The sequence below is a fragment of the Pleurodeles waltl genome, chromosome 5, assembly GCF_031143425.1.
Source record: "Pleurodeles waltl isolate 20211129_DDA chromosome 5, aPleWal1.hap1.20221129, whole genome shotgun sequence".
Lineage (NCBI taxonomy): Eukaryota > Metazoa > Chordata > Amphibia > Caudata > Salamandridae > Pleurodeles > Pleurodeles waltl.
In genome coordinates this window covers 1,546,152,525-1,546,165,693 of record NC_090444.1, presented here as the reverse complement: position 1 = coordinate 1,546,165,693, position 13,169 = coordinate 1,546,152,525, and the positions used below count along the sequence as shown (strand labels likewise).

General features: G+C 46.0%; 1 protein-coding gene across 10 annotated transcripts in view; it reads left to right on the top strand.

Moving 5' to 3' along the window:
• The first annotated feature begins 3,775 nt into the window (after positions 1-3,775).
• Positions 3,776-13,169, top strand: part of ALKAL2 (ALK and LTK ligand 2) — a 333,889-nt gene continuing 324,495 nt past the window's right edge. For all 10 annotated transcript variants that reach the window (XR_011203861.1, XR_011203862.1, XR_011203863.1 and 7 more), the window contains exons 1-2: positions 3,776-4,220; positions 6,163-6,466. Coding sequence is in view for 7 of the 10 variants with exons in the window: in XM_069235848.1 (XP_069091949.1) it covers positions 6,208-6,466 (259 nt within the window). In the remaining 3 variants the exon portion in view is untranslated. The remainder of the gene's footprint in view (positions 4,221-6,162; positions 6,467-13,169) is intronic.

Sequence of the window (13,169 nt, the reverse complement as noted above, 5' to 3'; positions counted from 1 at the left end):
TGACAATCTTTGGTCTCCTTTGAGAAGTCAGCTGTATTACGGATCTCGTATCTCTACACCCCAAAATGGTCTGAGTGCCCTGGCCGCTAGGAAGCGTTAATGTTCTTGCCCGTGTCGCAGATGCCAAGCAATAATTGGGCGGGCCTGGGAGCTCCATCCAGTCATTTTGGACCCAGTCGGTGTGCCCTCTGAATCTCCAGTGGCGGGTTGAAAGTTAGGTCAGTCAGTTGGGGGAGGGGATCCCTTAGAAAGGATTGGATATCTGTACCTTTGATGTGTTCTGGGAATCCAAAAAAGCAGATGTCCCTGTGGCTCCTGTTTTCCAAGACAGTCAGCTTACTGCGGAGATATAAAAGTTCTTGATCTCTGTCTTGTGCTGTGTTAATATGATCTTCCATTGTTGTCACTTGTTGCTCCCGTCCTGTAACTCGAGACTGGAAGCCTGCTATGTCTAAACACATGGATTTCATCTCTGCTGTCAACGAGGTCATAGCAGAGTCCATTCCCTCAAGTCTGCGACCCACCACTGTGATCTCCTGAAGTATATGTTCCATGGTTGCTTCCTGTGTCGGGTCCGTCATGGTGTGCGGCTGAGCGGTCGGGTGCGATCCTGTGGTGGAGGACGCGGTTCGTGAATGTAGGAGGGCTTCAGAAAAAATGAGTTATCTTGCCAGCTTGCCTGTGGGTTTAGCTACCATCTTGCCACCGGGCATCGCAGGACTTTGGACGTGGGCACAGCTTGCAGGTCTGAGCTTTAGAAGCCACTCTACCAATGTTTTCACGTGGTCACAAGGAGGTGATGAAAAGGTGAGGAGAGGAACGAGGGGGATGATCCCCTTGTCACCCCCAGTGGCGATTCCGGCCGACCTACAACCCAAGGCTGTCTGGAGCAAAAGTAGCGCTTGGTGGGGGGAGATTTTCTTTTATTTGGTTTTAAAGTTGCTCCACAGCGTTGTGTCAAAGGGGCAAAGAAAATGTATTATGGTGCTGTCCATCCTTGGGTTGGCACACTTTCAGCTGTCTTCTGCCAATCCACACACCCTTGCACAATAGTGTAAATGTGATTGATGTCAAAAGTACAAAAAGTGTGCTTTGACAAAGTTAATACTATTCCTGCTTTTGATGTGTGCTGTAGAAATTTGCCCTCATGCAAAGTTTCACAAGAAAAGTTTCCCAAAATGTATGCCTGCCTAGTGAAAGCATACATTTTGGTGCTACTCACAATCTATCTTTTTTAGTAGAAAAAATGGTTGCATGAAACAGCCATGTATAAAAAAAATGCCCCTTTTTGAATGCTTACCCCCATTTTTTGCCGCATTTCATTGCTGGGTTTAGACTCTGCACATTGGGGCACTGCTGTCATGTGCCCAGTGTATGTGCTCTGAATGTTAGACCATGTAGAAATGGACTTAGCCCTGACTAGCGTATTTAAAGTTCTTATAAGGCTATAGCATATGGTGCAAAAAATACACCTATGCCATAGAAAGTTAAAATGTCACCTGTGGGCTGCAGCACTTATTGGGTCATCCACTAGTGTTAAAAAGGAAAATATGGAAAGGAAAATATGGCTTTAGACCTATCATTGTAGCATGTCTGCTGCAACATAAAGCCTGCAGTGCAACCTGTTAAAATGACCCTTATTAATAGACCTCTTTTTCAAATTTTAGGAAGCTTCTCCTATGTAAGCCTTTCGTAGTGTTCTGTGCATGGTATTTAAGAGTGGGACATGTAGAAAATAAATGTTAACATCACTACAAGCGTAGCTATCCTTTTTGGAAAACCAGAGTGCAAATTAAAATATTAACTGTATTTTGGGAATGGAACCCACTAGAAGAATGATTAAACAACTATTTTGGTAGCTATTAAAAATCCAATGCAATGGCGAAATCAGATTTTTAAATAAATACCAAGGAAAGTAACTTTTAGAAGGTTACACTTTACCTTCCTAGTGTGCCAGGAGGCTTATTAGCCTTAGCCTCTGCCAACTCTGAGCTTGTGCTCAGCCTGGGAGGAGGTGTGAAAGAGGTATGAAATTTCTCCCAGAAGCATACAATAGACTGACCTGAATAAGCAAAGATGACTCCTCTGAGCTCAACATAATATGCAGGGTGGGGTCAGTGAGTATTCTGTAGCACCCACAGTGTCAACTTTTACCTTACTGGTCTGTTAAGATACATGTAATGCTTTGTCACACTTGAAAGGGATAGAAAAGGATGCTAGGCAATGCTTGTGTATCCCTTTTATGGCTGCTGCAGGATCCTACTTTTGTCCTACCAGACATCTGTTTACAAGTTTGCTATGGGTCGAGTTCCTGATTCAAACTGTATTTTGGTGGTGGATGTGGCAGGATACTGGGATTACCATTGTACACTCCCAAAGCACACCCCCAAGCCCCATAGCACATGTTTAATGTGACTGAAGACCTCGCTATCTTGGATTTGCCTTGACACATTGCCTTTTGGCCTTGTTTGCAGTAAGGCAAACAAGAACTACTGCAAAAGTGAGTAAATAAGGGCCTGGGATCCTTTATTCCAATGGTCAAAGAGAAACATGCTGGTGAACCCTACAGTGCTTGACCTTCACTCAGCCTTCCTCTGAACACTACACAATTTGCGAAAGAATAACAAGTGGACTCCACCTGCAGCACTTGGCATCTGTGAACTACGAGAAGGTCCTGTGGAGGTTGGAGCCCTCTCCGCTTGAAACTCAAGGACAGAAAGACCCTTGCTGCACAAAACCAATGCTGCCTGCAACGCAGACACCCTTGCACCGTTACACAAGGGTACTTGCATTGAAGCTAGGCAGTAGATTATGCACCTGTGCAGGCAGAGAGCAGAAATGCACAACATATTGGTAAATATGGAGCATTCCTGCCATCTCCTTTTCACGGAGCACAGTGCAGCACGTTGCCTTGCTGCATTGCGTTGCGTGATAGCTTGATAAATCTGGCCACAGGAGTGTATATTCGAGCTGAAAAGTAGCCCCGTGAGCATAAAGATGAAGGCGGCCAAAGGCAGAGTGGGCCAGGAACAAAAAAGCAGTGATGGAGGTCTGCTTTTCCTCTCCTCACTAGAGGTCGCTATTGTAGTTAATTTAAAGTGCTGGGGCAGTTAACCTTAGGATAATGTGCCATTTTCGAGGCAAGTCCACTAACAACAAAAAATATTAGTTGACCTATGAATGAGCATGAAACAGGGGCAGAAATGCTATATCGAGGTATGTATTGTTTCCAAATATATTACAAAAAAATCTAGGTTACTAAACTTTTGTTTTTGGGTGTGGAAAATCATAGCTTAGTGCCTTTCAAACTCGTATTTGCTTTAGGGAAGGGAGCGGTGAGCTCAGAGAGGCAACGAATGGAAAGTTCATGAGGCTCGCATTTCATTGTCACTACTCTGGCTCGTACCAGTGTGGCGGGGCGAGTGAGAGGTGGCATAGGCCGTAAGGCACCGGATTGGGCTCAGACACCTCTCCCAGTCCGAGATATTTTGTTTCCAGTCATTGAACTAGACCTCAAAATCCAAGCAGTAAACAAATACAGGAATCGACCGGGCATCCCTTACCAGAACCTACCGCTCGCCCGGGCTGTAATGAGCCGTGCCCATTATGAGCAGCAGCAGAAGCCTTCCCGGTTAAGAGGATTAGGTGGGAAAGTTCCCGGTAAACGGACAGCGCTGCCTCCACATGGACGGATGGAAAGAGAAGCGCGCGTTGCAAATAGGCTAGTGGGTGGGCGGAGTGGGTTGGTGGGGGGTGGGGGCGCTGACGGCCGGGAAGGGCGCTGGGCGACCCGGGTGACTCGTAGCACGTCGCTGGTGAAGCTGCCCGAGGTTGCCCACTTGGGACGTCTGCGGCTCCGTATCCGCACAGGATAAGAAGTGCCCGAGCCCCGCTCGTAGCACAACTGAGAGGAGCGCTTGAGGAGCGCTTCAGCAGCGCACGCTCGTCAAAGGCTGCAAAGAGGACTTTTTTTTATTAATTGTTTTCCACCCACTTGGATGTCGATAGTATCAGATTGAGCCACCTCAGGAAAATCTTATGCTATATAAGAGGCAACCAGGAGCTGTGATGGTGTAGCCTCCTCAGTACCTGGAGGTCTGCAAACTTTTCTTATATAAGGAAGGGGCTGCGGTCTCCTCTGGTGCCCCGGGCTTCACCTTTAGCTGAAGAAGCATCGAATTCAGGAAAGGAGGACGCACCGGAAGGTCTTGTTTAAGCAGGTAAGTCAAGGGGGGTTATCTTTTTCTTAACATAGTCCCTGCTCACTTATCAGACTATATGCAGGTTACTGCACCAGTGTTTGAAATACTTGAAACTATTTGTGGTAGTGGCACGCATTCAGGAATCACTTTTACATCCCTTGGCTAGAGAGGCAGACCCGCGATCAGGCAGACCTACGGACATCCACATAGACAGAAAGTTTGCTAAATAGGAGGGTAAATTAGACAGATACCTGTAGAAGACAGGCGGCCACGAAGCAAGCAGGCAGAAATAGAAAATGAGAGCGAAACAGAAGGACGAATAGATACATTGTTACACAGGCACAGAGTATCTAGTAGGGATAGAAGCCCGGGAGACAAATATAGAGAACAATCTTACCGATGTACTGACTGTCAGACAGCGGTAACCACTTAGACCGAGGTAGCTTGATAGACAGAGATGAAACATACATTGGCAAACATAAAGTTGAAAGAAAAACATAAATGCATACAGTTCGTACACTGTATTTGTAGAGTTCGACCGACAATATCCAGGTAGAAAGTTAGATAACCAGACAGCAAGATAATGGGACGGATAGAGAAAATACACGGGGGGGCCTAAATTGGCCCATGTGGATGGTTCTAAATACAAATATTTGCATGCATACAGTTTGAATAATCGACTCTGCAGCTGGATTAAGATAGATAAATAGATAGATAGATTTAAATTCAAGATGTGATGATGGATGCATGGATGGGTGGATGGTAGGGACAGCTGCCTAGGTTTGAATGGGTGGATAAGCTGGATGGATGGATGGATAAATGGATGGAATGATTAAGGGGCAGTTAGATGGGTTTCAGTGTGTGGAAGGGTTGTATGTAACTATATATGGATGGATGGATGGATGGATTTTGCTTTGCTGCTGAATGAGTGCTACCATGGGTTGAATGGATGTATGATTGGGGATGGAGGGACGTGACGCGGTTATGTATACTGAAATAGTCAGATGGAGCAGGACTTTAAGTGGAATGAAAAAAGGGGGTAAAGGGGGCATGGTCTATGTACTTATAGGCAGGGCTTAAACATGTAAAATGAATTTCTGTGTTTCCCATAGAGTACCACCCGACCGCTATTTTGATACCTCAGAGCTTTCTGTTATTGCATCCAGATATAATAATACAGCGACACCTAAAGGCATCCTGAACTATTGGCTTTGTCAGTGCTTGTCTGTGTGTGCTCTAGAGAGAGGCCAAGCATTGGGTGATTATGTTTTCTAGAAACCTATTTGACTCTCTGGCAGGCACTGCGAGAAAAATTCGCACTGCCTTTAGCCTGAACACCTGAGGTCTCTACCGTGGCTGTTATGAACACCTGGAGGCGACTCGTTTCAAAGTATGAACCAGACAAGAATATGCTGAACAAAAAGAAAAAACACAAAAACACGAAATCTTGGCAATAGCTACCACTCTAATGGAGTGCAAGATTGAATACATTGGGTGACATTTAAACGGGAACTAAGAGACTTGACATGGATTGCCTGAACATTTATTACATTTGTGTTCAGAAATTGTCAGTGGTTTTCTCAGAAAAGTTAATGACACAAGACAAGAATGTGGGGCCCGAAGGGGCCCCCTTTCAGTGTCTGTTCTAAAATACTAGATTCTGAAACCCAGAGGGACCGGCCCACTTAATGCCCTGGAGGGAAGAATTAACCGACGAATGGGGAAATGTTTACATTTTCAATAAATATGTTTCGAACTATACCTCAGCAAAGCCCCTCTGCCCGCAGAGTGCATTCGGCACAGCGGGCGTGCTTTCCTAAGCGGAACTCTCTATGTGCACAACCTTTCTTCTCAGACACATTAGCAAGCAGTGCAGTGAAAGTGCGTGGTTGATGTTTGCATACTTTTTGGCGAGGGTCATGGAGTTTTTCTCCCGTGAACATGTGTTTGTGTCTCGCAGCCTGAGTCGGAGCTGTCGAAGGCTGTCCCCACCTGCCCGGCCACCATGAGCCAGCCGAGGGGGCCCCTACTGCTGGCGCTGCTCCTCTGCGTGCTGACGGCTGGATGCTGCAAAGAGAGGACCGAGCCGGTCGAGCTCCGAGATAGCGCCGTCCTCAACCTCATTATGGACATCATACAGGACTTAAGAAACTACCACTTGGCCAAGGAAAACGGGGTGCAGTTTTACTCCAAATTCACAGAGTACAACCTGGACGACAAGGAAGCGCCTGAGTACGGGCATTATCAAGACGAGCAGAGAGTCGGTGAGTTTCCCATTTCACCCCTCCTGTTAGTGAACATCAGCACTCTTACACGAAGGAAGTGAAGTCGGGGACCGCACGAGCACAACCATTACGACTGAGCTTGTGTTTTGAGGTAGGCAGGGCTTTGAGGAGAGGATGCTCTCTTTGGACTGGGACGGAGACAGAGTGGGGCAATTCTGTAACACTCTACCACAATAGAATTCACATAAAATACATATATTACGTGCTACAGCTATTGCAGTAAATTTTAACAGAAAATGAAACTGTTTGGCTACATATATTGCACAGTGACTTCTAAAGTAGGTATTCGTGTCCAATACTGCCACCGAGGGTTCTCTGGTAAAATTATTCTAAACCACAAGGCAAAAAAAGCTGAGTGGATTAAGTTGTGTAACAAGAGCAGAAACACTGGCTTGTCATTTATTGAAATTTATATAATTAACATGCTGTCAAGGGTAGGCCAGTCTAACTGGGCAGTTCAACTTCATACTTGGACTAGAATTTAAAGGTTCTCCTGACTCAATGTTCATAAATTTGATGTAAATCTGTCTCATGGTTTATTAAACACTTGGCATTTTATACTTGAAGGGGTCATGACCCCTGAGAGGGGAAGCCTTGTTAGGTCATGATGTTCTAAGTACTCTCAGTGGAGCTGCACTTATGGTTTATGCTATTTTATTCTGCCATGTGTAGTAGTTAGAAAGAAATATATTTAACCAGAACCAGGGCACAAGGGGTTAAATCTATCCATTGAGATAAAACCAACCGGAATAGGGATCCTGGCCATTAGCAGAGTTGTTTTCCTTTGTAAAGGCTTTGTAAAATGCATTCCGTGATAGAGTAAGTGATGTTTTCTCAAGCCACTAACACTTTACTGTACTGTGGTAATCTGGAATTTGACATTTGCACTTTTACTCCGAATTGTAAGAATGTGTGTTTATTAGTAGGCTTGCCATAAAGAACACGTGGTAGTGAACCAGACTTATTACTGATTTACTAGTTTTGCGAATTAATAAACAGTCCCTGTATTACACCTGGAAAGCTGTGTCATGGCCTTATTAAGTGACATAAGCCCAGATTTTGATCTCATCGGAGGGGTTACTTCGTTACAACGTGACGGATAGCCTGTCCACCAAAATCTAACCTCCATTATAGTCTATTGTGACAGAGTAACCCGTTTGTCAAGTTCCAAATCAGGCCCATATTCATTGTGGTCCTGTTTCCCCAATGTGTAATTGTACATAGTGTATAATTACTCAGTTGGGGAATGCAGCTGGATGTGTAAATGCAATTTTTTTGTTCTTTTCTTTTCAGAGGAAAACTTTTTTAACCCCCGTGGAGAAAAACCTTTCTCCACACCCTCTGCAAGTTTTAATATGATCCGTTATTGTTAAGTAAATTAACTACCCTCTCCGTGATCCACTGATTATGATATTACTGATTACATCACTTATGACATGTTAAATGATATTAACGACATTACTGATGATATCAATAATAGTGCTCTCGATATTGGACTGTGAACTGTAAAATAAAAAAGCGGGAAAGAGGTGAATGTAGTGGTTTTGTTTTGAAACCATAACTGAACTTTACCTGTGTTTTTTTCAGTGAATATCTGAGGGTTTTTGCAACATGTATTACAGTCTTAGATCCAAAATGAAACATAGCTTCACTTTAACCTTTTTTCGTTGAATTTCTGTTTTTTTAATCACATACCAGATCTGCATCCAACTGTTTTCTACACCTAAACTCTTAAGGACGGCCAATGCCCACAGCACATGGCCTTTGGCCATGGACAATAGGGATTAGCCAATGCATCAAATTCTTTAAAAAATGTTTTGCAGGACTCCTTTCCTGGCTTCACAAATCCTAAAACCTCAGAACAAGGGAAGGTCTAATATAGGTAATTGTGAATCCATTGATAAATAAACCTTTCTTTTAAATATGAAATTTAATGCTGCATGGGTATCCTTAGTTCTCAGGGCAGGTGAAGCTCACACTGCCCTATTATGCCCTTTATGTTTTTATTTTCCCTAAAACAGTGCTCAGTGAATCCTGAATAATGGGGACTACAAGAGAATTGTTTTCTGTGACAGCCAGTCAATCAGCACTCCGTGGATTCGCAAATCCGCGGCCAAGGTCCACAATCAATAGGCAAAAAAGATTCAGTGTTTAATGCTGCCCCTACATTTTTTAATTGAACATGCAGCTCTTCCCTAGATTTGCAAATCTGTAGAGTATTCATTCTTGGGTTAATAGTCCAGATAACTGTGAAATTATGCTCACACTGGGACTCTTTTTATTTGCTAATTTCTCAAAAATTACTCCTAAGATTTATATTAAGCCTAGCAAAGGCACTTGTGTAAGGTTCTAGTTACATGGCAAGTTGTGTGTAATTTTGAGCAGCCCTTTTTTCTGTATCGAAAATGAAAGAATTATATAGAAGTTAAAATGGAAAATATCACTTTTGGGACCCTCAGCTTTTTTGGCATCTACTTGAAAAATATGCATTAAACTTGCCATGTAGAAGAAATCGGAGTGAATGAACTTTTATGTTTAGAATGTATCATGCAGAAGTGTCAAACAGTGCCAAAGGTATTACTGAAACAAAAAATACCTTTTCATTGGAAAGCCTGACTCAATCATGACTAAACAGCACGTCTGTGTAAAATATAGATATAGATATATAGATATGTATATAAAACCAAAGTTTACAGCAACGTTATAGTTAGGCTCACATTTCAAACATACAAAACCACAGAAATTCAGCAGTTATAGTGAGAGTTTTTTCAAGTAACTATAACTCGTGCCCTAAGGTAACTGAAATTTGCGCCCCTGCCATGAACACCTCTCATCATCAATAATTTTATTGCAAATATTGCAGTGATAATTTCAATGATACCACAGAAGATGTCAGGAGTGAATTAAAATATGGGTAATTAAAAGTGCATGATGTGGGCTAGAGTTATAGTTACTTGAAAAAACTCTATTATAATGCTGAATTTCTATGGTTTTGTACATTTGAAATGTGAGCCTAGCTATAACATCCCTGTAATCTTTGTTTTTTTCAGTAAATTTCTATGTTTTTGTTTAATCTTAAGTAAATTCAATTACTTTAGTTAATCGCACCACCGGCGACCACAGCCTTCGGCCATCTGCGGCGGGGATTAGCCTGTAATCCTACTCCCTATTTACACCCATCCCTGCACCACCCATGGACTTTGGATGCACGGTCTGGCCTGCAGCCCGGCACTGTAGCCAACCCCCTACAAGCACCCAAACCCCATGCCATTCGTGGCCTTCAGCCATGCGTGGCGGGTGTTTGACGTAGGGCCAGGCCTGCAGCCTGCCCCCTATGCACCCAATCCCTCACCTTGACTGCAGGGCCTGGTCTGTGGTCAGGCCCTGTGGCCACAACCTCTTTAAGCAGCCAACCCGTGCCACACACAGCCGTGGGCAGAAAAGAAAAGGGGGCAAGGTGGGAATACCCTGACTCCTAGCCTTGCTGGTGCGGTCCCCAAAATACCCCTCTAGGAAAAAAACATATTTAAAAAAAAAAAATGCATAAAAATCATGGAGGACCAGCAAACCTGGCAAAAAAAAAATAATAAAAAAATAAAAACAAGCTTGGTCTCATGCACTTGTTCAGTATAGCCCCTGGGTGGGCCAGGTCCCGGGAGCAGACAGCATAATATGAAAATGAGGGGGGAACAGGGCGCCCTCACCTAGGGCTCTTTGGAGCTTGTGGAACCAATACCTCCCCGAGACTATTAAAAAAATATTATTAGGAGGTGGGCGCATGGCTCCCTTTCCCCAGCACCCCATCTCCTGGGGCCCAGCCATGTCCACATGTGTGCCCTGGCCCCACCCAAGGCACCCAGTTTGCAAAAATGGGGACAGAGGGGGTAGCCTGAGGACCCGCACAGTCCCAGCCAGTTTCTCACCTCCTGCAGGAGCAGGCATTGCTCCTGCATGCAGTGAGCTGCTAAATATGCAGCTCTCTGCTTGTGGGAGAAATCTTTCATATGTTTCCCTACTCACATGGCAGCGAGCAGGGAAACAGATAAAAGCACTGCTTCCATCGAGTGGGAGCAGTTTGACAACTTCTGCTTGCTGGAGATAGTGTTGTTGGAAGCGGAGTTAGTGTTTGCTCTCACTTGGCGGGAGCTGCCAAGCTGAAGCAAACAGCTATCTCCTGACACTGGGGAGTAGCGATCCCCAGGGCCATTAATGGCTTCAGGAGGGGAGCCCTTCTTTTAATTAGCATGGTCCGGCCCCAGAGAGGTGGTGGTCCCCAGGACTATAAATGGCCCAGGAGGAGGGCTGAGGGGCCCCATCCTACTTTTAATTGAATAACTGGCCCCGGGGAGGTAGTGGTCCCCAGAGCATGGGGGTCCATGTGACCCCCTTTAAATATTTCATTTTAGCCCCAGGGAGCGGTGGTTCCTGGAGCTTCCAGCAGCCCCAGGAGGTTTTTTTTTTGCATCCCCCCTCCATTTAATAAATCTAGCCCTATGGAGGTGGTGGTCCCCGTGGCTCACATGAGCCCATAATGGGGAGGGGGGTCGGTGCAGCCCCCTCCAATATTGTTGTAACATTCCAGGGCAGGGAGATGATGGTCCCCAGAGCACAGGGCCCCCTCCATTTTATTTAAATACTGTCATTCACTGGGGACCTGGCCAACCTGGGACTAAACTGAAAACAAGCGCAACAGACCACGCTTGTTTTTGTTTTTTTAATTTTGCCCTGGATTTGCAAATCTGCTGTTATTTCATGAAAAATTTTTAAAATGCGTTTTTACCATGGAAGGGTCCCAGGGGTCCTCGGCACCAAGGCTAGGTTTCAGGGTATTCCTACTCTGCCTCCTTTTCTTTTGTTTTAATCTTTTTGTTTGGGATTCGGCTGAGTCAGAGTCTCAAAATGGCTGCCAACACTTCCTGGTTGAGGTGTTGGCTGCCACTCAGACCTCTGCACGAGATCAGGAGGATTCACAAAGGGTTTTCACCTCTTGATATACAAATATGGTTTTCTTTTAGCTTTTTAAAAACTACTGAATGAATATACACCGAATAAAAATGGGCACTTTCTGGACCAAAGGCTACCTTTCTACCAAATTTGGTGTAGTTCCATCCAGTGGTTCAAGATGTAGCTGTTTCTAAAATCCCATTGGGAAATTGTATGGGGAAAGCTCGTTTTGGGACCCCCATTTTTTTCTCGAGCATTGCTTGTTAGCAGGCAGGGTAAGAGATGAAAACTCAGTTTTGAGCAAGCAGGAGCATTTCTAAAGCTCCCGCTTGCTGAAAGCAGAGTGTTTGCTTTTCTTGGCGGGAGCTATCAGCTCCTACTAAACAAAAGCAAACAGCTACCTCCGAGGGTGGGCCCCTCCAGAGGTAGCAGGAGCCAGCCCTGGAGGCCTGTATGGCCCCACAAGGGGGGCAGCGTAGTCCCCTCCATCTTTTCAATTTTCCTCTGGGGACCACCCCCTGGGGCTTCAAAAATGTAGTATGGGGGGGGCACGCATGGACCCCCTCCCATTTCATATTGTAGCCTTGGGGAGGTGGCAGTCCTTGGGGCTCAAGGTTGGCTCGCCCACAAACATTTTTTAACTTTTGGCCCTAGGGAGTTGGTGGTCCCTGGAGGCCCAGAGGGGACCACGTGGCCCCCCGCATACTACATTATCATAGCCCCTGGTAGGTGGTGTTCCCCGGGCCCTTAGTGGGTCCATGGGGCCTCCCTAATTGATGTTCGTTATTATTGCCCTAGGGAGGTGGTGGTCCCCAGGGCTCAAGAGTCCATCCCACCGTACATATTACAAAATTGTAGCAACAGGGAGGTGGTGGTCCCCAGGGCCTGGGGAGGGTCTGCTGAGTCCCCCTATTCATTTTGTATTTCTTGCCCTGGGGAGGTGGTGGTCCCCGGGGCCCAGGGAGGTCCGCATGGGAGCAGGAGCATTTCTAAAGCTCCCGCTTGCTGAAAGCAGAGTGTTTGCTTTTCTTGGCGGGAGCTATCAGCTCCTACTAAACAAAAGCAAACAGCTACCTCCGAGGGTGGGCCCCTCCAGAGGTAGCAGGAGCCAGCCCTGGAGGCCTGTATGGCCCCACAAGGGGGGCAGCGTAGTCCCCTCCATCTTTTCAATTTTCCTCTGGGGACCACCCCCTGGGGCTTAAAAAATGTAGTATGGGGGGGCACGCATGGACCCCCTCCCATTTCATATTGTAGCCTTAGGGAGGTGGCAGTCCTTGGGGCTCAAGGTTGGCTCGCCCACAAACATTTTTTAACTTTTGGCCCTAGGGAGTTGGTGGTCCCTGGAGGCCCAGAGGGGACCACGTGCCCCCCCGCATACTACATTATCATAGCCCCTGGTAGGTGGTGTTCCCCGGGCCCTTAGTGGGTCCATGGGGCCTCCCTAATTGATGTTCGTTATTATTGCCCTAGGGAGGTGGTGGTCCCCAGGGCTCAAGAGTCCATCCCACCGTACATATTACAAAATTGTAGCAACAGGGAGGTGGTGGTCCCCAGGGCCTGGGGAGGGTCTGCTGAGTCCCCCTATTCATTTTGTATTTCTTGCCCTGGGGAGGTGGTGGTCCCCGGGGCCCAGGGAGGTCCGCATGGCCCCCCGATACTATAATATTCAGCCCAGGGAGGTGGTGGTCCCTGGGGCTTTGATGAGCCATAGGAGGGGGGCCTTGTGCATCCCCCTCCT